Here is a 24,347-nt window from a genome sequence, read left to right on the forward strand (position 1 = left end):
GCAATGACATAATGGAATGGTTTCAGTTTCTTCTTTTCTTTTTAAAAAAGTAACACTGGAGCCGTGGCTGATTTGGTTCAGCAGTAGAGCATCGGCTCGCAGACCAATAAGTGATAGGTTCAATTCTGGCCAAGGGCATGTACCTCAGTTGCAGTTCCGTGCGGGAGGCAACAAGTCGATGTGTCCCTCTCACGTTGATGTTTCTCTCTCCCCCTTTCTCTCCCACTCTCTCCCTCCCACTCTATCTGAAGATAAAGAAAAAAATATCCTCGGGTGAGGATTAAAAAAAAAAGTAACACTGGAAAATTATACTAATATCCCCATATAATTTCTGCATACAGAAGCCTCTCTATTCATAAATATGCTTCTTGAAAGGTTCTTCATGAAACCATTTCTTCACGAAATCAAGCTACTTGTGGGATAGGAGAATTTAAGACTGTAGACCTCAGATACATATCCATTTCCACTAAATCAGTGTAACTTTTCCTCTGAATGTTTACAACCAGGCACATTCTCCTCCTCAGTGAAAAATGCATATATGTCAGAATATATGGCAACCCCAAATATAAGAAAATAATCAATTATCTAAATAAAAAGTTTTAACCACTATTAATATATTTCAGATGTATTATTATGGTGGCCTACAATATTTAGTTGTTTAACAATAAATGTATTTTAATTGCATAAAATAAATATATTAATTTAGCAATACTGCTTTTTTCCACTATCACATTTTACTGAAGTTATATTTACACACACACATATAGATACATATACACTTTTTTTTAACTCTGTCACCAAAAGTTGAGAAGCAAGAACACTCCAGTAACTAAAAGCACTTCTAACCCCTAGACTTTGGTTTCTAAATGTCCCATTAAAAGAAACCCGACTCGTTGGAGAAATGGCTGATTCTAGGAATGGGGCTGGGAACATCTTGTGCCAAAAGGACATATTCAAAGAAAAATGGAGACATGTCAGAAAAACACAAGAGTCAGATTGAAGGGGTTCCCATTGACCAAATTTGAGCAAACTAATGATAGTAACTGATTATAACCCACTGAATAAATAAACAAATGAGAAAGGAAAGCTCTTACAGCTAATAAATGTTAAAAGAATAATGGAGTTAGAAATTTTCCACTTGGTAACCATCAAAGTAATAGCTCTTTCAATTCTAAAACTGAAGTGTAAAATTATAATGAGAAACAGGCCATTTACAGAGTTTTGAATTATATTCAATAAGATACTTATTAATTACAAAGTTAAAAATGGTAACTTTCCCGTAGAGGAACCTGGCAGATATACCAGTGGACAAAAGAGAAATTTTAGCCCTCATGGAATTCACATTTTAGTGTTCAAATAATTAGAATCTATATAAACAACAAATTAGTATCTGATACAAAATTAGTGCTCAGTAAATGCCAGTAGTTAGCTTTTATGAGTAAAATACAAATATACATAAAAATGTACACAATAGCCTTTTATTACTATACATTTTCTCATTCCATAGATGTTGAAAGTCTAGCAATTATCATGTGAATGTCTGCAAACCATTTTTTTAAAAATAAGAAGAAGTGGAACTAATACCTGACTGAAAAGGCTGGGAATAATCAATCCAGTGAAATTATTTTTAAAAAAGCATTATGCTAAGGGAAATAAGCCAGTCAGAGAAAGAAAAGTACCACATGATCTCAACTTATTTATGGAATATAACCAACACAGTAAGATGTCAAACAAAATAGATCCAGACACACGAAAGTAGGGAACAGACTGACAAATCTCAGAGGGAAGCGAGGTAGGGGAGCTGGAAAAGATAAACCAAAGAACTTATATGTATATATGCATAACCAATGGACACAGACAACAGTGTAGTGAAGGCAGGGCACGGGGCAGGACTGGGGAGAGGGATGTCGATGGGGGGGATATTTGCAATACTTTCAATGATAAAGATACATTAAAAAAGGGGGGGGCATCATACCTAGATTACATCATTCTGGCACACCAAAACTACCTGTATATAATGTAACAATATATTTTTTTACTTTTATTGAACTCTAATTCTATTTAAATTATATTATTATTTGTATAGAAATACAATCAAGTACACTGTTGCTTATATTGATCTCATATATAAAATACAATATGAAAAATTCCTCTCAGGATTTACAATCAAGAAAAAGTCTTCTCTATGGATGAGTCAACATCCTAACTTGATAAAATGGCAAAAATTTCACCTTTCTTTCTGGTTGCTACCAGATTGTTGAGGGTTAAGTTTTATGATCAACTGCAGTGTTTTCTAGATGTTCTACACAATTATGCCTACTCTTTTATTAACTCTTATCCTGTTTCAATTATTTTATTGTATTTGTGTTTTTTATTATCTGAAGACTAATTCTTTTTGGAAGGAGGCCCAATGTAAGTAATAAATGAGAACTTCAGGGCACCAGGCACCTGAGGTAGATAGAAGACAAAGTCAACAGTGGGAGCAAAAACATTACAAAGGGAAAGATAAAGGAGTCAAACAGACTCATTCACGTCACAATTTTTCAAAAAGAAAACACAAATTAAAAAGCTATGCCCTCTAGGATTTTGCTTCTACAGTGTTAAGCCACAAAGCACACATTAACATTCTCATTATTTCTTTGTAGTAAGTTCTTTTGGCTTTTAATTTAAAAGAATTTAAAGACAAACTAGAGGGGAATAAGTATGAGACTGAAGCTGAACAAGCGAAATAGTAACAGACTCATACATGGAGAGTAGGCTGACAGCTCTGCTGGAGGATATGGAGGGATTGAGCAAAAAAGAGAAAGAACTCATGGACACAGATAACAGCGTGGTGATGGGGGGGAGTGGTAGGTAAGGGGGAGGGTACAGGGGGGATAAATGGTGATGGAAAAAATAAAAAATATATATATTTAAACAAATTTGTCTAATGTACGGAAAGGAAAATTTAATAAGTAATTAACAGCATCTATTATATACAAATATAATGCTAAAGATGGGAATCCTCTTCCCATATAAATATCCTTAAAAGATGTCATTCAGCCCTGGCTGGTTGGCTCAGCGGTTAGGGCATCGGCCTGTGGACCAGAGAGTCCCGAGTTCGGTTCCTGCTAAGGACACGTACCTCAGTTGCAGTTTGTCCCTGGCCCCGGTTGGGGTCATGTGGGTGGCAACTAGTCGATGTGTCTCTCTCACATTGATATCTCTCTCTCTCTCTCTTCCTCCCTCTCTCCTTCCTGCTCTATCTGAAGATAAATGCAAAATGTCCTCGGGTGAGGATAAAAAAATAAATAAAAATAAAAAATGGGTAAAAAATATAAATAAATAAATAAAGATTTCATTCAGGCCCTGGTTAGTGTGGTTTAGTGGTTAGAGTGTCAGCCCAAGCACCAAAGGGTTACGGGTTCAAATACCAGTCAAGGTCACATACCTGGGTTGCAGGTTCTAGCCCCAGCCCCAGTTAGGGCACATGCAGGAGGCAACCAATTGATGTGTCTCTTTCACACTGATATCTTTCTCCCTCTCCCCTCCCCCCCTTCCATTCTCTCTAAAAGTTGATGGAAAAAATACCCTCGGGTTAGGATTAACAAAAAAAAATTTCATTCAGAATTTGAAATACATCTTAAATAAAACGAAAATAAGAAGGGGAGAGGGTTCACTAGATAAATGCTAAGAGTGAGACGAAAACACTACACTAAGGATTTTATTACCCAGTCAAGAGGCCATCCATATGCAAAGGCAATAGAATAACATTCTAAGCAATACTGTTGGCCAGAAAAAATTCCCTATGTGTACTATTCCTTTAAAAGTTATTGAAAGAGAGGACTTCCAGTGAAGATGGCAGCGTAGGTAAATGTGATATCACGTTCTCCCACAACCACATCAAAATTACAAATAAACTACAGAACAACCATCATTCAAAACCATCTGAAATCAAGCTGAATGGAAGTCCCATAACTACAAAATTAAAGAAGCCACATCAAGACTGGTAGGAGGGGCAGAGGCAGAATGGTTGGTCCCATACCCATGTGTGGCAGATAAAAATCAGGAGGGACACTTCGGCTGGGAAGGTCCTCCCTGAGGAGTGAGGGGTCCTTGTCTCACACCAGGCGCCCAGCTCAGGGTCCCAGTGCTAGGAAGAGAAGTCCCCATAACTTCTGGCTATAAAACCAGAGGGAACTGAGGTTCAGGAAGGCTGAGCTGTGGGAGCCCCAGGCAGCTCCTCTTGAAGGGCCCATGCATGGACTTACTTGGACTTTCTCCCTCTAAGCCAGCAGTTCTCAACCTGTGGGTCGCAACCCTTTTGGGGGTCAAATGACCCTTTCACAGGGGTTGCCTAAGACCATCGGGAAACACATATTTCCCGATGGTCTTAGGAACCGAGACACCACTCTTCTATCCATCTCCAGGTGGGTCCGCCCACATACTTATACGCCCACATACAAGTACCCAGCATGATGACATCATCATGCCAACTCCATTACATACACCCCATACTAATACAGGTGTATGTGACAGGGTTGGCGCCATAATGTACTTATGCAGACCAGTCACACATGTGTAGAGAGCAGCTACTCTGTTAAAAGCAGCTACTGTGTTGAAAGCAGCAGTATTGGAGGTAAAACGACACTTCATGAATTATAATTACTGGGTAAATGTAAAATCATGTACTATAAAATCATCAACTACTGCAAAAATATATATATATATATCTGTACCATGGGAACTTAATCTGGATGCTGATTGGTCTTTTTATATTCAGCTGTGGTTGATGTGAATACTGCCCCCTTGTGATAGTAGCGGGTATGTAAAAAAACAAAAAAACAGAATAACTCATAGGAAACTTTAATGAACTGTATTGACTAAATTATGTCATATGTCATCTTTTGTATAATTAAAGCTATTGTTATATATTATTTTCATTAGCAAACCATCCCATGACAATGGATCATGTAGAGAAGAACATTAATTAAAGAAAATATAGTGAGGATTGTTTACAGTATGGTTTTACCTCCAAAATTACAGCAGGAATTGAGAAACCGCAATGTGTTATTTGTTGTGAAGTTCTGTCAGCCAAAACTATGAAGCCAAACAAACTAAAACACCTTTTTTTTTTTTTAAATCCTCAACCGAGGACATTTTTGCATGTATCTTCAGATAGAGCAGGAGGGAGAGAGGGGGGAAGAGAGAGAGAGAGAGATATCAATGTGAGAGAGACACATCAAGTGGTTGCCACCCACACGATCCCAACTGGGGCCAGGGACAAACTGCAACCGAGGTACATGCCCTTAGCGGGAACCGAACCTGGGACTTTCTGATTCACAGGCCGATGCTCTAACTGCTGAGCCAAACTGGCCAGGGCTAAAACACCATTTTGATAGCAAGCATCTGAGCTTTGCCCACAAGGATAGCAACTATTTTAGAAGCAAAGCTGATGGACTCAAAAAAGCCAGAAGTGACACTGGTAGCAAGTACCACAAACAAAATGTAACAGCCATCGAAGGTTCATATTTGGTGGCACTCAGAATCGCCAGAGTTATGAAACCTCACACCATTGCTGAGGATTTACTGTTGCCAGCAGCCAAAGACATTGTTCGAGTTATGATCGAAGATGAATTTGTTACGAAATTGAGTTCAATTTCCTTATCTAACAACACTGTCCACAAAAAAATAGATGGCATGTCTGCTGATATTCTTGATCAGGTAATCCAGGAAATTAAATCTGATCCATTTCCAATATTTAGCATCCAGTTTGATGAATCTACAGATGTTGCAAACTGTTCACAGTTACTGGTTTACATGAGGTATATTAATGATGGCGACTTTAAAGATGAGTTTCTTTTTTTTGCAAACCTCTTGAAACAACAACTACTGCACGTGATGTATTTGACACAGTTGGTTCATTTCTGAAAGAGCATAAGATCTCTTGGGAAAAGGTTTGTGGAGTTTGCACAGATGGTGCTCCAGCTATGCTAGGATGTCAATGTGGATTTCAACGTTTGATACTGAATGAGTCACCAAAAGTTGTTAGAACTCACTGTATGATTCATCCGCAAATATGAGCAATGAAGACGCTGCCACAAGAGTCATAAGAAGTAATGAAAAGCGTCATAAGTTCTGTCAATTTTGTAAAGGCCAACACTTTATAAACAGTCGACTATTTTCACAACTGTGCAATGAGTTGGATGCGCCAAACAGTGCTCTGCTATTTCACACTGAAGTGAGATGGTTGTTGACAGGAAAAGTTTTAAAACGTGTTTTTGAGCTTCATGATGAACTCAAAACATTTTTAATAAAACGTGTTTTTGAGCTTCATGATGAACTCAAAACATTTTTAATCAGAAAGCAAGACTGCAGTTCGAAGCACTTTTCAGCAATAAAAGTGAACTGCAGAAAATAGCTTACTTGGTTGACATCTTTGCCATCTTGAATGAGTTAAATTTATCACTGCAAGGACCAAATGCAACATGCCTCGATTTGTCTGAAAAGATCCAATCATTCCAAATGAAACTTCAGCTTTGGCAAAAAAATTTGGATGAAAATAAAATATACATGTTGCCTACTTTATCTGCTTTCTTTGAGGAACATGACATTGAACCAGAAAAAAGTATTACGATGGTAATTTCTGTGAAAGAACACTTGCACATGCTTACAAATGAAACTTCATTGTACTTTCCAAATATACCTGACACCCCATTTGCACTTGCCAGAAGCCTATTCACAGTGAAAGCTGAAAAAGTTCCTGAGACAGCACAAGAAGACTTAATTGAACTTGTTAACAGTGATGCAGCAAGAACTAATTTCTCTACAATGCCAGTTACAAAATTCTGAATCAAGTGTTTGCAGTCATATCCTGTTCTGTCTGAGACTGTGTTGCACCTTCTTCTTCCATTTCCAACAACATATCTTTGTGAAACAGGGCTTTCCAGTCTGTTGGTTATCAAGTCTAAATACAGAAGTGGACTTGTTGTGGAAGATGATCTTCATTGTGCTCTTGCAAAGACTGCCCTGAGAATTTCTTCTCTGATAAAAAGAAGCAATCTCAACCTTCACACTGACATTGGCTTTTTATGCATACTGCCGCAAAATGTAGCAATGTAGTTTACTGTTGTTATATTAAGACTGTTACCCATGCTACACCATGCTTTGAGACAAAATTTCATTTATTTGTAATTAGAAATAAATATTTCACAATATATAATTACATACTGTTTTTGTGATTAATCACTATGTTTTAATTCCATTCAATTTGTAACAATGAAAATACATCCTGCATATCGATTCATAACAGTAGCAAAATTACAGTTATGAAGTAGCAACAAAAATAATTTTATGGTTGGGGGTCACTACAACATGAGGAACTGTATTAAAGGGCCCTGGCATTAGGAAGGTTGAGAATCACTGCTCTAAGTTCAGAGGGGAGGCAGCTTGAGGGCCACCAGAGACATACAGGGAAGAACTGAGTTGTTTGGCATTGGCAAGAGGGCTGCAGAGGCACCTTTCTGCTGGAAAGATGTGCTCTCAGAGGCCTTTGTTCCTTTGGGCAGGCAGAGGGCCACCTTATCTGGGACTCCAGAAACCTGGCTTACACTATTTGCCCCACCTTGGTGATTCTGAGTCCCTGCCCCACCCAACTTTCAGGCCCACCCAAGCTGTTGCCAGTTGCTTTACCATAGGAATGGCCTGTCTTAGATCCTGCTTCAGATTTTCCTCAATTCTCTCAAACAAGCAGCATCTGGTCGCAGTGAGCCCCATACCTCTCGTTAAGTGGCCCCAGGCCTGGCACTAGAAGCAGCCAGCCTTGGTTCACAACTTGGCTTTGCCTGGGCACCTCCTGCCCAGCACCTCATGCCGGGTGACCCCAGATAGAACATAGGCAGTGGCTGACCTGGCCCCAGAGCCAGCACACCCAGCGGACAGCTTCAGAACACTGAAAAGCACCACCACCCAACCACCTCCACAAGTGACACACTCAAGGAATGGACTCTGGGTATCAGAGCCTTGCTGAAGTAAGTCTTGCTCTGTGTGATGGGCCCCTGCACAGCTGATTCTCCAAGGGAGTCAGAGGTCAGTGGATAATGGACATAGCCAGCCCTTGCAGTGATTTAGCCTGAGTAAAACCCTTTCATTGAAGTGCCAACAGCAATCAAGACTCAGTTACAACAGAAGGGTATAAAGTCCACACAAGGGGTAAACCTTGAGGGCCCAGCTAGGAGACCAGGGAGGCTGTGCCACTGGACCCTACAGGACACCTACTACAAGAAGCCACCCTAGGAGGCCCAGGAGACATAGCAACTCTACCTAATACATAGAAACAAACACAGGGAGGCAGCCAAAATAAGGAGACAAAGAAACATGTCCCAAATGAAAGAACAGAACAAACTCCTGGAAAAGAACTAAACAAAATGGAGATAAGATATCTAATAGATGCAGAGTTCAAAACACTGCTTATAAGGATGCTCAATGAACTTACTGAGGGCCTCAAGAGCATAAAAAAGGACCAGTCAGAAATGAAGGAGGCACTAACTGAAATAAAGAATAATTTACAGGGAATCAATAATAGAGGTGAAGCCAAGAAGCAAACCATCAATATGGAATATAAGGAAGCAAAAAACACCCAACCAGAACAACAACAAAAAATAAGAATCCAAAAACATGAGAATAGTGTAAGGAGCCTTGGGGACAACTTCAAGTGTACCAACTTTCGCATTGTGGAGGTGCCAGAAAGAGAAAAGAGAGAACAAAAAATTGAAAACCTATTTGGAACAATAATGACAGAAAACTTCCCTAACTTGATAAAGAAAACAGACACACAAGTCCAGGAAGCACAGAGTCCTAAACAAGATGAACCCCAAGAGGCCCACACCAAGACACATTATCATCAAAATGCAAAAAAGTTCAAAACAGCCCTGGCTGGTTTGGCTCAGCGGTTAGAGCATCGGCCTGCGTTCCAGAGAGACCCAGGTTCGGTTCCCGCTAAGGGCACATACAGTTTGTACCAGGCCCTGGTTGGTTGTGCGGGTGGCAGCCACTCGATGTGTCCCTTTCACATCAATGTTTCTCTCTCTCTCTCTCTCTCTCTCTCTCTTTCTCTCTCTCTCTCTCTCCCTCCCTTCCCCCCTCCCACTCTATTTGAACAAAAAATGGAAAAATGTCCTCAGGTGAGGATAAAAAAACAAAAAAGTTCAAGACAAAGAGAGAATCTTAAAAGCAGCAAGAGAAAAGCAGTTAGTGACCTACAAGGGAGCTCCCATAAGACTGTCAGCTAATTTTTCAAAAGAAACTTTGCAGGCCAGAAGGGAGTGGCAAGAAATATTCAGAGTGATGAAAAGCAAGAACCTACAACCAAGATTACTCTATCCTGCAAAGCTATCATTTAGAATTGATGGACATATAAAGAGTTTCCCAGACAAGAAAAATCTAAAGGAGTTCATCACCACCAAACCATTATTATATGAAATGTTGAAGGGTCTTCTTGAAGAAAAAGAAGATCAAAAATGTGAACAAACAGCTGTGGCCGGTTTAGCTCAGTGGTTAGAGTGTTGGCCTGAGGTCAAGACCCAGGTTCGGTTCCCGCTAAGGGCATATACCTACCTCGGTTGCAGTTTGTCCTCGGCCCTGGTTGGGATTGTGCCGGAGGCAGCCACTCGATGTGTCCCTTTCATGTTGATGTTTCTTTCTTTCTCTCTCTCTCTCTCTCTCTCTCTCTCTCTCTCTCTCTCTCTCTCCCCCTCCCTCCCTCCCTCCCTCCCTCCCACTCTAATCTGAACAAAAACTGGAAAAATGTCCTCGAGTGAGGTTAAAAAATTTTTGTAAAAATATATGAACAAACAAAATGGCAACAAATACATATCTATCGACTATTGAATCTACAAACAAAATGAACAAGCAGAATAGAAACATTTTTATAGATAACAGAGAACATTTTGTTGGTTGCCAGATGGGAGGAGAGTTGGGGGAATAGGTGAAAAAGGTGAAGGGATTAAGCAGTACGAACTGGTTGTTAGACTGACAAACCTCAAAAGGAAGTGGGGTGGGAAGAAATAAACCAAAGAACTTATATGCATATATGCATAACCAATGGACACAGACAACAGTGGGGGAAAGGCAGGAGGGGGACAGGAGCAGGGAGGAGGGAGTCGATAGGAGAAAAAGGAGGAACATCCGGAATACACTCAACAATAAAGATAAGTTTTAAAAAAAAGTTACTGAAAGACACTCCTATGAAGCAAGAAAGAAATATAGAGTAAGAGTTTAAGAATAGAGAAGTTTTGATATTAAAAAAACACTATAGTCTCATGCCATGTAGAACTATATAAGTAAAATTAATTGATATAAGCACTGTATCAAAGCTGAATGCAAAAACATTAATTTGAAATGCATCAAAAATAAGATCAATTGATAGATGGAGGGATAGATATATATACAGGTATATGTAAAAGCAAGTACAGTTAAATGTTAATGGTAGAAGCTAAATGGCCAAGTATATTGTTGCTCACTGTAAAATTCTTTCAACTTTGCTATATGTTCAAAAATGTTCATAATAGTATGTTGGGGGAAGAAGGATTTCTAAAAGAGAAACATATCAAGGGCAAAAAAAAAGCTCAGCAATGATGATAATATGAGACCATAGACTAGAGGCTTACAGAGAGAGATAGGCCACTGAAGAAATTAAAAGCATCCTCATCTTCCAATAAGAGGGAATCAAAATCACTGAAATGGCCCTGGCGGGTTTGACTCAGCAGTTAGAGCATCAACCGGCAGACTGAAAAGTCGAGGGTCCGATTCCCAGTCAAGGGCGCATACCTTGGTTGCAGTTCAATCCCCGGCCCTGGTCAGGGTTATGCAGGAGGCAGCCAATTGATGTGTCTCTCTCTCTCCCCCTTCCTTCTCCTCCCATTCTATCTAAAAAAATAAATAAATAAAAATTTTTAAAAAATGGACAATTATCTTCAGGTAAAGATTTAAACAAAAAAAATCATTAAAATGGCCTTTAATGTTAAAGATTCCAATATGTTGTAGTGTGGTGTTTTTTTTTGTTTGTTTGTTTTTGTTTTTTTTTTAATATCTTCTCTTGGAGAAAAATAAAACCAAAACAAGCATATACCATATAGAAAAAAAATTTTTTTAAACTAACTAAAGAAAAAACAATGAAGCATAAAGCAAGGAACAGACAAACAAACAAGTGTAGATAATATGTGTAAATGGCTAATGTTCACCTGTAAGAGTCAATAGGCAAAATATATATAAAAAGACAAATAAGTGACTTGACCCAATCACGTATTTTAAAACTAACCTAACACATATAAAACTAATAAAGTATTAATGGGTAAAATGAACACAATAAAAAACATTTAAACAGATGCATATACACACATATAGATGTGGATTTAATATGGTAATAGTGGAATCACAAAAAGGAATGGTGAAATAAAAAGAAGAGAATAGCCCAGCCAGTGTAGCTCAGTGGTTGAGCATTGGCCCATGCACCAAGAGATTGCCAGTTGATTCCTGGTCAGGGCACATACCCAGGTTTTTGGCTCAATACCCAAGCAAGGGAGTTGTGCAGGAGTCAGCCAACCGATGATGATGTTTCTCTCTCATTGATGTTTCTCTCTCTTTCTCCTTCTCCCTTCCTCTTTCTCTAAAATCAATAAAAACATATTTTTTTAATAAGAGGAAAATAATGGTAACTAGACAAAGATAAAGTTGACTCCTAATCTCATATCATGCATGAAAATACTTAAATAGTTAAAGACTTTAAAAAAAAGAAAAAATCAAAGGACACAATCCAGAGTGAAAAGGCAACCTATGGAATGGGAGAAAAATATTTGCAAATCTTATATATGATACGAGGTTAATAAACAGCATATATAAAGAACTCCTGCAACTTGACAACCACCACCCAATTAAAAACTGGGCATAGGACTTGAATAGACATTTTTCCAAAGAACATGTACAAATCACCAACATGCACATAAAAAGGTGCTCAACATCACTAATCATTACAAAATTAGGGAAACGCATAGCAAAAATCACAATGAGTCATCACCTCACAGCTATTAGGATAACTACTATCAAAAACCAACCAAACAAACAAACAAAAAGAAAACACCAAAAAATAACAAGTGTTGTTGAGCATGCAGAGAAAGTAGAAGCCTTCTATACTATTCTTGGGAATGTAAAATGGTGCAGTTGCTATGGAAAACAGTATGGTAGTTCCTCAAAATATTAAAAATAGAATTAGCATATGGCCCAGAAATTCCACTTATGGGTATATATCCAAAAGAACTGAAAGCAGAATAAGAGATTTGTTTTTATTTATTTATTTATTTATTTTTCTATTCCTCACCTGAGGACACTTTTCCATTTATCATCAGAATGGGAGGGAGGGAAACAGAGAGACAGAGAGAAACATCAATGTGATAGAGCCACACTGACTGGTTGCCTCCTGCACAACCCGACCAGGGCCGGGGACGAACCGCAACCAAGGTACATGCCCTTGTCTGGAATCGAATCGAATCCGCAACTCATTGGTCTGCAGGCCGATGCTCTAACTGCTGAGCCAAATCGACCAGGGTTTTGTTTTTTTCTTTATTAATTTTAGAGAGAGAGGAAGAAAGAGAGAGAGAAACATCAATGAGAGAGAACATTGACTAGCCACCTCCTGCATGTGCACTGGGGATTTAGCCCACAACCTGGGCATATGCCCTGATGGGGAATCAAACCAGTGACCTTTTGGTACATAAATCAACACTCAACCAGTGAGCCACACCATCCGGGCAGAAAGAGATATTTGTACATCCATGTTTAGAGCAGCATTATCCATAACAACCAAGAGGTGGAAACCACGAAGGTGGATACCTAAAATGTTTTATATACATACAGCCTTTAAAAGGAAGGAAATGCTGACAGATGCTACAACAAAGATAAACTTTGAGGACATTATACTAAGTGAAATAAGCCTGTCAGAAAAAGATAAATAGGGTATGATTCCACTTATATGAGGTACCTAGAATAGTCAAATTCATAGAGACAAAGTAGAATGGTAGTTGCCAGGAGCTGGGGAAATGCAGAGTTGTTTAATGGGTATAGTTTAAGTTTTACAAGATTAAAAATTCTGGAGATTAGTTGCACAACAATGTAAATATACTTAGTACTAGCTACTTATACACTTTAAAATGGTTAAGATGATAAACTTCACGTATATTTTATCAATTTTTTAAAACAAAAAAAAATATTCAAAGCATTAATATAAGTTAAAGTAGAAAAATATAAGTAAAGTCAGAAGAAAATACAAGTGAATATTAACTGATAATGATAATAGAGGATTTCAATAACTAAAAGCAATGGAAGAAATCTCAAAATCAATAAACTTGAAAACAATTCTACATTGCTACATATAAAATTATGATTAAGCAAAACCCAAAAGCAAACAGTAAACTGGGGGGAAATAACTGAAACAAAATGACAAAAGATTAATATCCTTAATATATAAAAATCTCACAGTAATTCATTAGAGAAACAATAAAAACCCATTTTAAAAAATGAATAGCACATACATTTTATAGAAGACAAAGTTATTCCCCTACTGGGAATCTAAACAGTCTAAAATCCACACAAAAATTCATTAAAAAAATATTCTTTATATACAACAAAAAGAAAAAAGGAAACAATAAATATTGTTAGTAGACAGTTCAAATATTATACAGTCATGACGCTTCTGAAGAAACATCCATGTAACGTTAAAAACAGCAAGAATCGCCCTGGCCAGTTTGGCTCAGTGGTTAGAGCGTTGACCTGTGGTCTGGAGAGACCCGGGTTCGGTTCCCGCTAAGGGCACGTACTTCCGTTGCAGTTTGTCCCCGGCCCTGGTTGGTCGTGCGGTTGGCAGCCACTCGATGTGTCCCTTTCACATCGATGTTTCTCTCTTTCTCTCTTTATCTCTCTCTCTCTCTCTCTCTCTCTCTCTATCCTCTCTCTCTCTCTCTCTTCCTCTCTCCCCCCCCCACTCTATCTGTACAAAAAATGGAAAAATGTCCTCGGGTGAGGATAAAAAAAAAACACAGCAAGAATCTAATTTGGATACACAGTACTAACCCAATTACATTAAAACATATATAAATATGCAATACAGAGGTATACAAAAAAAGAGAGAAGGAATTTCTTTTCTTTTTTTTTTTATCCTTACCCAAGGACATTTTTCGATATTTTGTTCAGATAAAGTGGAAGGGAGAGAGAAAGAGAGAAACATTGATGTGAAAGGGACACATCAAGTGGTTGCCACCCACACAATACAACCAGGGCCAGGGACAAACTGCAACCAAGGTACGTGCCCTTAGCGGGAACCGAACCCAGGTCTCTCCAGACCACAGGCCAACACTAACCGCTGAGCAAAACTGCCCAGGGCAGAGAGAAGGAATTTCATTAAAATTTAACAACTCAAAATAATGATTATAGATTTTTTCCCCTTCAAATTTCTCTGTAATTTCAAAATCCTCTATAATTTGAATTCTCTGTAATTCTTTTTTAAAAACTAGTAAATGAGTTTTTAACTAAGCACTGTATAATTTGAAAATTCAATTCTACTTACCTGTTGTCATGGTTGGACTAAATAGTCCCAGCACTGACACACTAGAATAGGAGATCAGGTCTTTATATAATTCTCCACTTAAATATTCTTCTGCTTCTTGCACAGATGTTATGTTCACTGGACATGAAATCCTATTGCTAGATAAATATATAACTATATTCAAAATTAATTTTTAAAAATACTTTATAGCATGTAAAAAAAAATAAAAATACTGAACTTAGAAAAGACTATATGCCCCAGGATAAACATCCAACAAAATAAAGACAAATGCTATTCTAAGCAAACAAACAAAACTCACCCTCATTAAACAAAATTTCCATCTCCCCAAAAAGTGATGGAATGTAGATGAGCTCTGCTCATCACTGCCTGGCCTGTGATCTCAATTCTAGTATTCTCCTTAACTCATTCAAAGTGTGTCAAGAACATGTGGTAATTAGAAGTTTTATAGATCTAAAAGTTTAACAATCTTAGAATGAAGCTGAATACTTACAGCAGGATAAATTTTAGGAGCTCTGCAGCTCCTAACATACCACCATAAGGTACTGGGTTCTCGCCTTCCAGGTACATCTTTACAGCAGGATATTCAGTAACATTTTGCTGAGTACACACATCAGGCCAATCTGCACAGTTTATTCTAGTAAGTAGCATAGTGGATATGCCTAAATAGAAGAAAAGTGCACATATTATAAATATTAATGTAGAAAACTCAGTTGTTGAGAATTGGCAATATTTTTATGTTCCATTCTTATTTTAACCTCTCAGCAGCATGAAACACTGCTGTGGAACACTCTCTTCTTTTGATTTTTACACCTTCCACTATTGGCTTTTTTCCCCACCTCTCTTCCAGTCTAATGAATCTTAAATTTATATCTTGCCCAGCCTGTGTGGCTCAGTGGGTCTTCAGTTCGATTCCTGGTCAGGGCACACACCCAGGTTGTGGACCCAATCCCCAGTGGGGGGCATAAGAAGGTGGCCAATAGATGTTCTCGCTCATTGATATTTCTCTCTCTCTCTCTCCCTTCCTCTCTCTAAAATCAATTTTAAAAAATTTTTTTAAACCCTGAAAAAAGGTATTTAAAAAAAATTTATATCTTTGGCCCAGGCTCCTCCTGAAAGTTCCAGACCCATGTATCCTTACTGACTTATCTATTTCTGTTTGAGTGGAAACATCCTCAAAGTCATGCCTAAAACCAAATATGGTTTCCTTCCTGTATATATTGGTGAGCAGTGCCATTCTTGTACAACTCAGAAAACAAAGTATCATCTTTCATGCCTGCCCACTGCTAAGACCCCATGTCTAATCAAATCAATCAGCATATCTTTTCCATTCTACCAACTATATTTTAAATATCTCTTTTATCTGTCCATTTCTCTTGACTGCCACTACTCTAGTCATTATTTCTCCTGGATAACTACAATAGGCTTCATCTCCTTGAATTCAATATGACTTTACACTGAAACTACAAATGTCTTTTCAAAACTCAAATCTGTTTGGCTAACAGCCCACCCCCACCAACCTTTAGAGTTTGGTCTTTCTCACTGCTACATTTGTGTGGTTATCTGATTAATGTCTGTTTCTATTCAAGAAAGCTCCCTAAGGATAGGGATTGTGTCTAATTCGTTTATCATTGATTTTCCAGTATCTAGAACAGTCCTTGCACATGAAACACCTTAAATATGGGTGTGAATAAAAGATATACATGAAACTCATCCAAGGCTTCAGGTATCCATCCTGTCTAAATATTATAATTTCTTTTCAGCCTAAAAAGACACATAGTGGAATCCCAAAGAGAAATTCCCACTTGTTCTATAATAATATACGTAAAGTTCTCCAAACTATGTAAATCATTAGATAGAGATCAAAAACCAAGTAAAACAAGCACCATATAATTCAGCTGAAAAAGGAAGGAATAAATTCTAATAAAAGAAAACTAATATCATATTAGATCAAAGAAGGACTCTTTGTATTATCAATTTAGGATATAATTTAGGATGTAACCTAACCATCTGATTAAAACTGTGAATGCAGTTTTTTTAAAAAGATAGAGTGGGAGGGGAGGAGAGAGAGAGAGAGAAAGAAACATTGATGTGAGAGACACATTGATTGGTTGCTTCCCACGTGACCCCAACCAGGGCTGGGGATCAAACCTGCAACCCATGTACATGCCCTTGACCGGGAATTGAACCCACAACTCTTTGGTCTGTGGGCGGACACTCTAACCACTGAGACAAACCGGTCAGGGCAATGCAATATTTTAATCTTTTATCACCGAAAGGTTTTAATACTGAAAATTCACTTTTATATTTTAAATGATTCTAGATTATACAACATAGATGCGATAACTTATCACTAGATTTAACGTCAGCAATCTGTTTGACAATACAGGCAGGGTGTAATCTGTCTTATTTACTACTATATTCCTCTGCCTAGCACAATGTTGGTTACAGAGTATGTACCCTATAAAAATTTATGGAATATACCTTATATTTCTTCACGAACAAATTTTAAATTTTACACGAAAGTATATTAATACTTGAATATTGCATGAGAATACAACATAAATAAATCTTTATTCCTTCTAAAATTAGATCTGCTAAGTAACTTCTCTACAAAGTTCTCTTATCCTTTAATTATTTAGTCAATAAATATCTAGTGATGCTTGTTAATATAGAGTGCCATATTATACATCGCCACCAAAGTTTGGAATATAGTGCTGTTACAAATGCAGTTCTTTCCCTTCAATATACATCCCCAATTGGTCAACCACTGCTAAAAATGTTACTGTTTCTGCAGTCCAAGTTGAAAATGTTGATGTTATTTTTAAAACTGAAAAAAGAATATTGATACATACCACTAAACATCGTAAGGCTACCTATATCAAAGTTACCAATTTAAAATTTATATTTTCCTTTCTATAAAATGGTTTCAATATTAATCATGTTTTGATTGGAATAGTCTAATATTCTAAGATGCCTATAGTATTATATCCCAAGATGCCTATAGTATTATATCCCATACACGTTATCAATGCAGTAATTTCAAATAGGGTTCTTAATTTAAAGCGGGGAAAACAGATTCTCTTAGCTATAGATGCTATGTAATTATAAAAACCTGACACTTGCTGCCACCTTGTGACTGAGTATAAAATAATCCTCATTGTCGTGGATTAAGAGATGAAAAGTGACTTTTTCCCAAGTAGTCCATGTGAAAAATTACAGGACTAAAGTATTACACTATTTTCCTAGTTTACAAAGTTATAGTTTGGATTTCAACATAGACATAAAACACTATAGTGTTTTTACCAATACATTTCAACATTAAGCCCCCTGAACTTCGAAAAGTCCATTTATCTGATATCTAATTAACTAAAAGAATTGTTACTCATTAAGAACTAAATGAAAAAGGAAATCAAGCCCTGACTAGTTTGGCTCAGCAGTTGGAGCGTCAGCGGGGTGCGGACCAGAGAGAACCGGGTTCAGTTCCCGCTAAGGGCACATACCTCGGTTGCAGTTTGTCCTCAGCACTGGTTGGAGTTGTGTGGGTGGCAACCAGTCGATGTGTCTCTCTCACATCAATGTTTCTCTCTCTCTTCCTTCCTCTCTCCCTCCCGCTTTATCTGAAGATAAACGGAAAAAAAAAAAAAAGTTCTTGGGTGAGGATAAAAAAAAAAAGATCTTGAAAACCTCCGATGTTTTTATTACTATAAAAGATGTTATATTTAGGGTTGACTTTCTGGGATCAATTTCTTGAGTTGCACACCAGTCTACATTTTCCACTAAATAAAACAAAATTTACAAAACGCTATTATATTAGGCTATTCATTTATTCAACAACTACTAAAAAACAGACATTCTGGCCGCAGCCAGGTGATTCAGTTGATTGGAGAATCATCCCATAAACCAAAAAGTTTGCAGGTTCCTTTCCCAGGCAGGGCACATACCTAGTTTCAGGTTCGATCCTGTTCAGGGGCATATGGTAAGCAACTGATCGATGCTCCTCTCTGACATTGAAGTTTCTCCCTCTCTCTCTAAAATCAATAAAAATGCCCTGGCCGGTTTGGCTCAGCGGTTAGAGCGTTGGCCTGCGGTACTGAGAGACCCGGGTTCGGTTCCCGCTAAGGGCACATACCTTGGTTGCAGTTTGTCCCAGGCCCTGGTTGGTCGTGTGGGTGGCAGCCACTCGATGTGTCCCTTTCACGTCGATGTTTCTCTCTCTCTCTCTCTCTCCCTCCCACACTCTATCTGAACAAAAAATAGAAAAAATGTCCTCGGATGAGGATAAAAAAAAAAAATCACAAAATCAATAAAAATATGTCCTGGGGTAAGGATTAAAAAAAAAAAACAGCCCTGGCAAGTGTGGCTCAGCCGTTAAAACATGAGCCCGTGGACCAAGTTGTGGGTTCCACTCCAGTCATGGGCATGTGCCTCAGTTACAGTTTGGCCCTGGCCATGGTCATGCAGGAGACAACCTCCCTCTCTCTCTCTTCCCCTCCCTTCCTCCTACTCTATCTGAAGATAAATGAAAAAATATCCTTGGGTGAGGATTTTAAAAAAATGTTTTTAAAACACAGATATTTTGCAATGTAAGGTAATGTGCTAAGTACAGTGAGCTCAGTATAAGGCACACTACCGGCACGTAAGAAACTTACTAAATAATGAAACAGCAAAAACTAAATGGTGTATACATTCCTATAGTAGTCAAGAATAAACCTATTTAACTATAATAGCTTCTATTTACAAGAAAAACAGTAGGAAAAAAGCGTATTACAGATACGAAGCATGATACATTCTATCTTATTCAAATGATTACAAAATATTATCTTAATCCATCATCTCTCTCTCTTTTACTAACAGGCCTCTCTATGTCTTTGCTGAGATGGTGGCACAGACATTTTGAGTTCAAGTTCATTCGTTGGATTCTTAGTTCCTACCACTGGATCAGGTTTCATAGAATAGTTAAAATAAAAAGACCCTGGCTCTTTGATTAGAGTGTAACACTGGGTCTTATCTGTCAAATGTTTATTTAATAGTATTTAGTACTTATTTAATAATATTTAATAGTCACTGACACAGAGTAGGCACTCAATAAAATGCTTGCTGAATGATTGAATTCAGCCAAAAAGATTATGGATTAACTATGTGGCCAAAAATAATCAATACATGGGCTCGGTACTTTCTACTAAAAACAGTTTCATGAAGACAATAAAAATAAATGCTTCTGCCTAGCGTGTGTGGCTCAGTGGCTGAGCACTGACCCATGCACCAAGAGGTCACTGGTTTAATTCCAGGTCAGGGCACATGCCCAGGTTGTGGGCCAAACCCCAATGAGGAGCATGCAGGAGGCGGCCAATCGATGTTCTCTCATGTATGTTCCTATCTCTCTCTCCCTCTCCAAAAATCAATAAAGAAAAAAAGGATTTAAAAACTAATAAATGCTTCTAGAAACAAAGGGAAATGGTAAATGTGTGAGGTAATGAATGTATTAATTAGCTTGATTGTGATTATTTCACAGTGTATACATATATCAAAACATCAATATGTATACTTTTTTAAAAAATCTTTATTGTTGAATGTAGAATGTATTACAGATGTTCCTCATTTTTCCCCCATTGACCCCCTCCTCCCCACTCCCACCCCCCTCCCACCTTTTCCCACACTATTGTCTGTGTCCATTGGTTATGCATGTAAGTTCTTTGGTTTATTTCTTCCCACCCCCCAACCCCTTTCCCTTTGAGGTTTGTCAGTCTAGCAATGAATTTGTACTTCTTAATCCCTTCACCTTTTTGACCCATTCCCCCAACCCCTCTCCCATCTGGCAACCAACAAAATGTTCTCTGTATTTATGAGAATGTTTCTGTTCTAACTGTTCATTTTGTTTGTAGATTCCATTGTCAATAGATATGTATTCACTGCCATTTTGTTTGTTCATATATTTTATCTTTTTCTTCAAGAAGACCCTTCAACATTTCATATAATAATGGTTTGGTGGTGATGAACTCTTTTAACTCTTTCTTGTCTGGGAATCTCTTTATATGGCCATCGATTCTAAATGACAGCTTTGCAGGATAGAGTAATCTTGGTTGTAGGTTCTTCCTTTTCATCACTGAATATTTCTTGCCACTCCCTTCTGGCCTGCAAAGTTTCTTTTGAGAAATCAGCTGACAGCCTTATGGGTACTCCCTTGTAGGTAACTAGCTGCCTTTCTCTTGCTGCTTTTAAGATTCTCTCTTTGTCTTGAACCTTTTGCATTTTGATGATGATGTGTCTTGGTGTGGACCTCTTGGGGTTCTTCTTATTTGGGACCCTCTGTGCTTCCTGGACTTGTCTGTTTCCTTCACCAAGTTAGGAAAGTTTTCTGCCATTATTGTTTCAAACAGGTTTTCGATTTCTTGTTCTCGCTCTTCTCCTTCTGGCACCCCCAAGATGCGAATGTTGGCACGCTTGAAGTTGTCCCAGAGGCTCCTTACACTATCCTAATTTTTATGGATTCTTTTTTCTTTTTGCTGTTCTGATTGGGCGTTTTTTGCTTCCTTATAGTCCAAATCAATGGTTTGCTTCTTGGATTTACGTACTCTACTATTAAAACTGTGTAAATTATTCTTTATTTCAGTTAATGCCTCCTTCATTTCTGACTGTGCATCCATCATTTCTGATTGGTCCTTTTTTATACTCTTGAGGCCCTCACTAAGTTCACTGAGGTTCTCACTAAGTTCATTGAGCATCCTTATAAGCAGTATTTTGAACCCAGCATCTGTTAGGTTGCTTATCTCCATTTCGCTTAGTTCTTTTCTTGGGTTTTGTTCTGTTCTTTCATTTGAGACCTGTTTTGTCTCCTCATTTTGGCTGCCTCCCTGTGTTTGTTTCTGTGTATTACTTAACAAGAGGTATGGGGCTAGCTGAGACCAGATGCTGCTTGTTTGAAAGAACTTAGGAAAACCTGAAGGAGGATCCAAGACAGGCCAATCCTACGGTTAAGCAAGTGGCAACAGCTTGGGTGGGCCTGAAAGTTGGGTGGGGCGGGGCCTCAGGGAGTCACCAGGGCGGGGCTACCAGTGTGAGCCAGGTTGCTGGAGTCCCAGATGTGGCCGCTGTCTGCTGCCCCAGGGAAGGGCTCACCAAAGGAACAAAGTCCTCTGACAGCACGTTTGTCCCGGAGAAAGCCCCCTCTCCAGGCAGCTCTCACTCCAGTGCCAAACTGCTCAGTTCTTCCCTGTATGCCTTTGGTGCCCCTCGAGCTGCGTCCCCTCCAAGCTTAGAGGGAGAGAGTCCGATAAGTCCGTGCGCGGGCCCTTTAAGGAGCTGCCTGGGGCTCCAGCCGCTTCAGCTTCCCTGAGCCTCAGTTCCCGCTGGTTTTTCCAGCCAGAAGTTATGGGGACTTCTCTTCCTGGCACTGGAACCCTGAGCGGGGCGCCTGGTGTGGGACGGGTACCCCTCAGTCCTCAGGGAGGACCTTCCCAGGCCGAGGTGTCCTCCTGATTTTTATCCGCCACACGTGGGTGTGGGACCAGCCCGTCCCCTCCGCCCCTCCTACCAGTCTGGATGTGGCTGCTGCTTTAATTCCATAGTTGTAGGACTTCCATTCAGCATGATTTCAGGCGGTTTTGAATGATGGTTGTTCTGTAGTTTAGTTGTAACTCTGATGTGGTTGTGGGAGGGTGCGAAACCCCATTTACCTACGCCGCCATCTTGACCGGAAGCCCTATACTTTTTTTTTTATTCTTACTCAAGGACATTTTTCCATTATTTGTTCAGATAGAGTGGGAGTGAGAGAAAGGAAAAGAGAGAGAGAGAAACATCAATGTGAAAGGGACACATTGAGTGGCTGCCTCCCACACGACCCAACCAGTGCTGGGGACAAACTGCAACCGAGGTACGTGCCCTTTGCGGGAACCGAACCCAGGTCTCTCTGGACCACAGGCCGATGCTCTAACCACTGAGCAAAACCGGCCAGGGCTAAATACGTATACTTTTGATTGATCCATTATACCTCAATAAAGATGGAAAAATAATTATAAAGTCACATTTAAAAAATGAATGCTTCTAAGCATTTTTGAAATTAATGGTTAATTAACTTAACATTGGAGACAAAAACTTAACCTAAAACTTTATGCAGTTTTCTTCATCTTTAGCATAACACAGTTTTACAAAAAGCTACAGCTCAGAATCAAAAAAATAAGCATGCATAACACAGCACAATACCTTTCAATTTATTTGCCAAATCGATATAGGAATGCAAAAATGCCATGGATACTGCTTGCCCTACATAAAAATGAAAATTCAACAGATATTACAACATGTATATCTCCAAAGCATTCATACTTATACATAAGAAACAAAGCGATTGATGGGGTTTCCCAAAATTGTTACTTCTTAATAAGTATATAAGCTCAATATTGTTCCAAACATTTTAAAAAGTCCCAAATACAACTATTTTTCTGCATTCATAATGCAAGGAATATAGAAGGGCTAATATTGAAGATAAAAGCAATATACTTCCTATAAATCTGTAAGAACTGTTAATATATTAAAATCATTATCTTGAATCACAATATTTCTAAATTAACATGTTGAACATTTAGTTTAATTATTAACCTTAAATTTGTAAGTCAGATTAATCATTAACCTTAAATTTGTAAGTCAGATATCTATAATGTTTTACAACCCCAGAATCAGCTAGAAGTAAATGTTTCATATGGGCAGCCTACCTGGGACATAAGAAAGCTAGGTCATCTTACAACATGCAATATACAGAATGCAAAATTTAACTTGCCTACTTTAAATGTCCTAATATGTAATATAGTCTCCTCTAAAGATTCATACTCACAATCAGCATAGAAAAGCACCATGCTGTCAGATGCCATTATTGTCGTATTAAACGTCTCTTCTGTTAGTTCCACCGTGAGTTCCAAAGGTAAGTGTCTCTTCCTATCTCTGTAAACACTTTCTGCCACTTCATCATCTTCAATTTCTAAAACGTTTGAGAATAATTTAATGTATATATAAATGTATAATTTAAACTACTTAAGCTCTCTTCCCATGTGAGCTTATGAAAATTTAGTACTTTATAAATAAAAGCTTTTGAATTTGCACTATTTTATTAGTTTAAAATGTATGCTGTTTAGAAAACTTTATAGTTTCCTAGCTTCCTATCCTAAATAACTCTGAGATGCCTCCTGACTCAGAAACTATAAAGTTTTAGTCAAATCCAGAAGCATTTATTTAAATTTGTCAAAAAATACATATAATTATAGTTTCTAATAAAATATTAATTTATAATCCGAAAAGGCTGTGTTTATTTAGCTTCAGCTGTATGAAAAGCACTGTGATAGGCACTAGGGAAAGTAGCAGACAAAACAAATATACTCCCTGACCACATGGAGCTCCTATGTACGGAAAGGTCAGATAATAACCTGATCGCTGAATAAATATATAATTATAAATTGTGATCAGTTTAAGAAAGAACAAGGATACAGTGACAGATTATAACAGGGAGAGTTACACTGGGAAATTCAAAGTCTTCCAGGTAGAGAATCAAGAAAAGATGTCTGAGGCAAAAGTAGTAACATATGCATATGCAAAGGCCCATAGACATAAAATAGCTTACCATATACTCGGTATGAAGGAAGGCACAACTGACTAAAACAAGATGGGTTGGAGGAATAAATGGTATGAGAAAACTGTAGGCTGGCAGTGCCTAAATTTTAAGAGACTATATGAGCCAAGAATTTTGGATTTTATTCTAAATGCAGCAAGT

The 24,347-nt window shown here is 38.2% G+C and overlaps 1 protein-coding gene across 2 annotated transcripts in view; it reads right to left on the bottom strand.

Moving 5' to 3' along the window:
• Window positions 1-24,347, bottom strand: part of TXNDC16 (thioredoxin domain containing 16) — a 94,766-nt gene that overhangs the window by 26,541 nt on the left and 43,878 nt on the right. For both annotated transcript variants that reach the window (XM_036276285.1, XM_036276275.1), the window contains exons 11-14: window positions 23,418-23,561; window positions 22,793-22,852; window positions 15,084-15,252; window positions 14,594-14,730 (exon numbers count right to left, since the gene is read on the bottom strand). In XM_036276285.1, coding sequence (XP_036132178.1) covers window positions 14,594-14,730; window positions 15,084-15,252; window positions 22,793-22,852; window positions 23,418-23,561 — 510 coding nt within the window. The remainder of the gene's footprint in view (window positions 1-14,593; window positions 14,731-15,083; window positions 15,253-22,792; window positions 22,853-23,417; window positions 23,562-24,347) is intronic.

This window comes from Molossus molossus, unplaced genomic scaffold, assembly GCF_014108415.1.
Source record: "Molossus molossus isolate mMolMol1 unplaced genomic scaffold, mMolMol1.p scaffold_m16_p_1, whole genome shotgun sequence".
Lineage (NCBI taxonomy): Eukaryota > Metazoa > Chordata > Mammalia > Chiroptera > Molossidae > Molossus > Molossus molossus.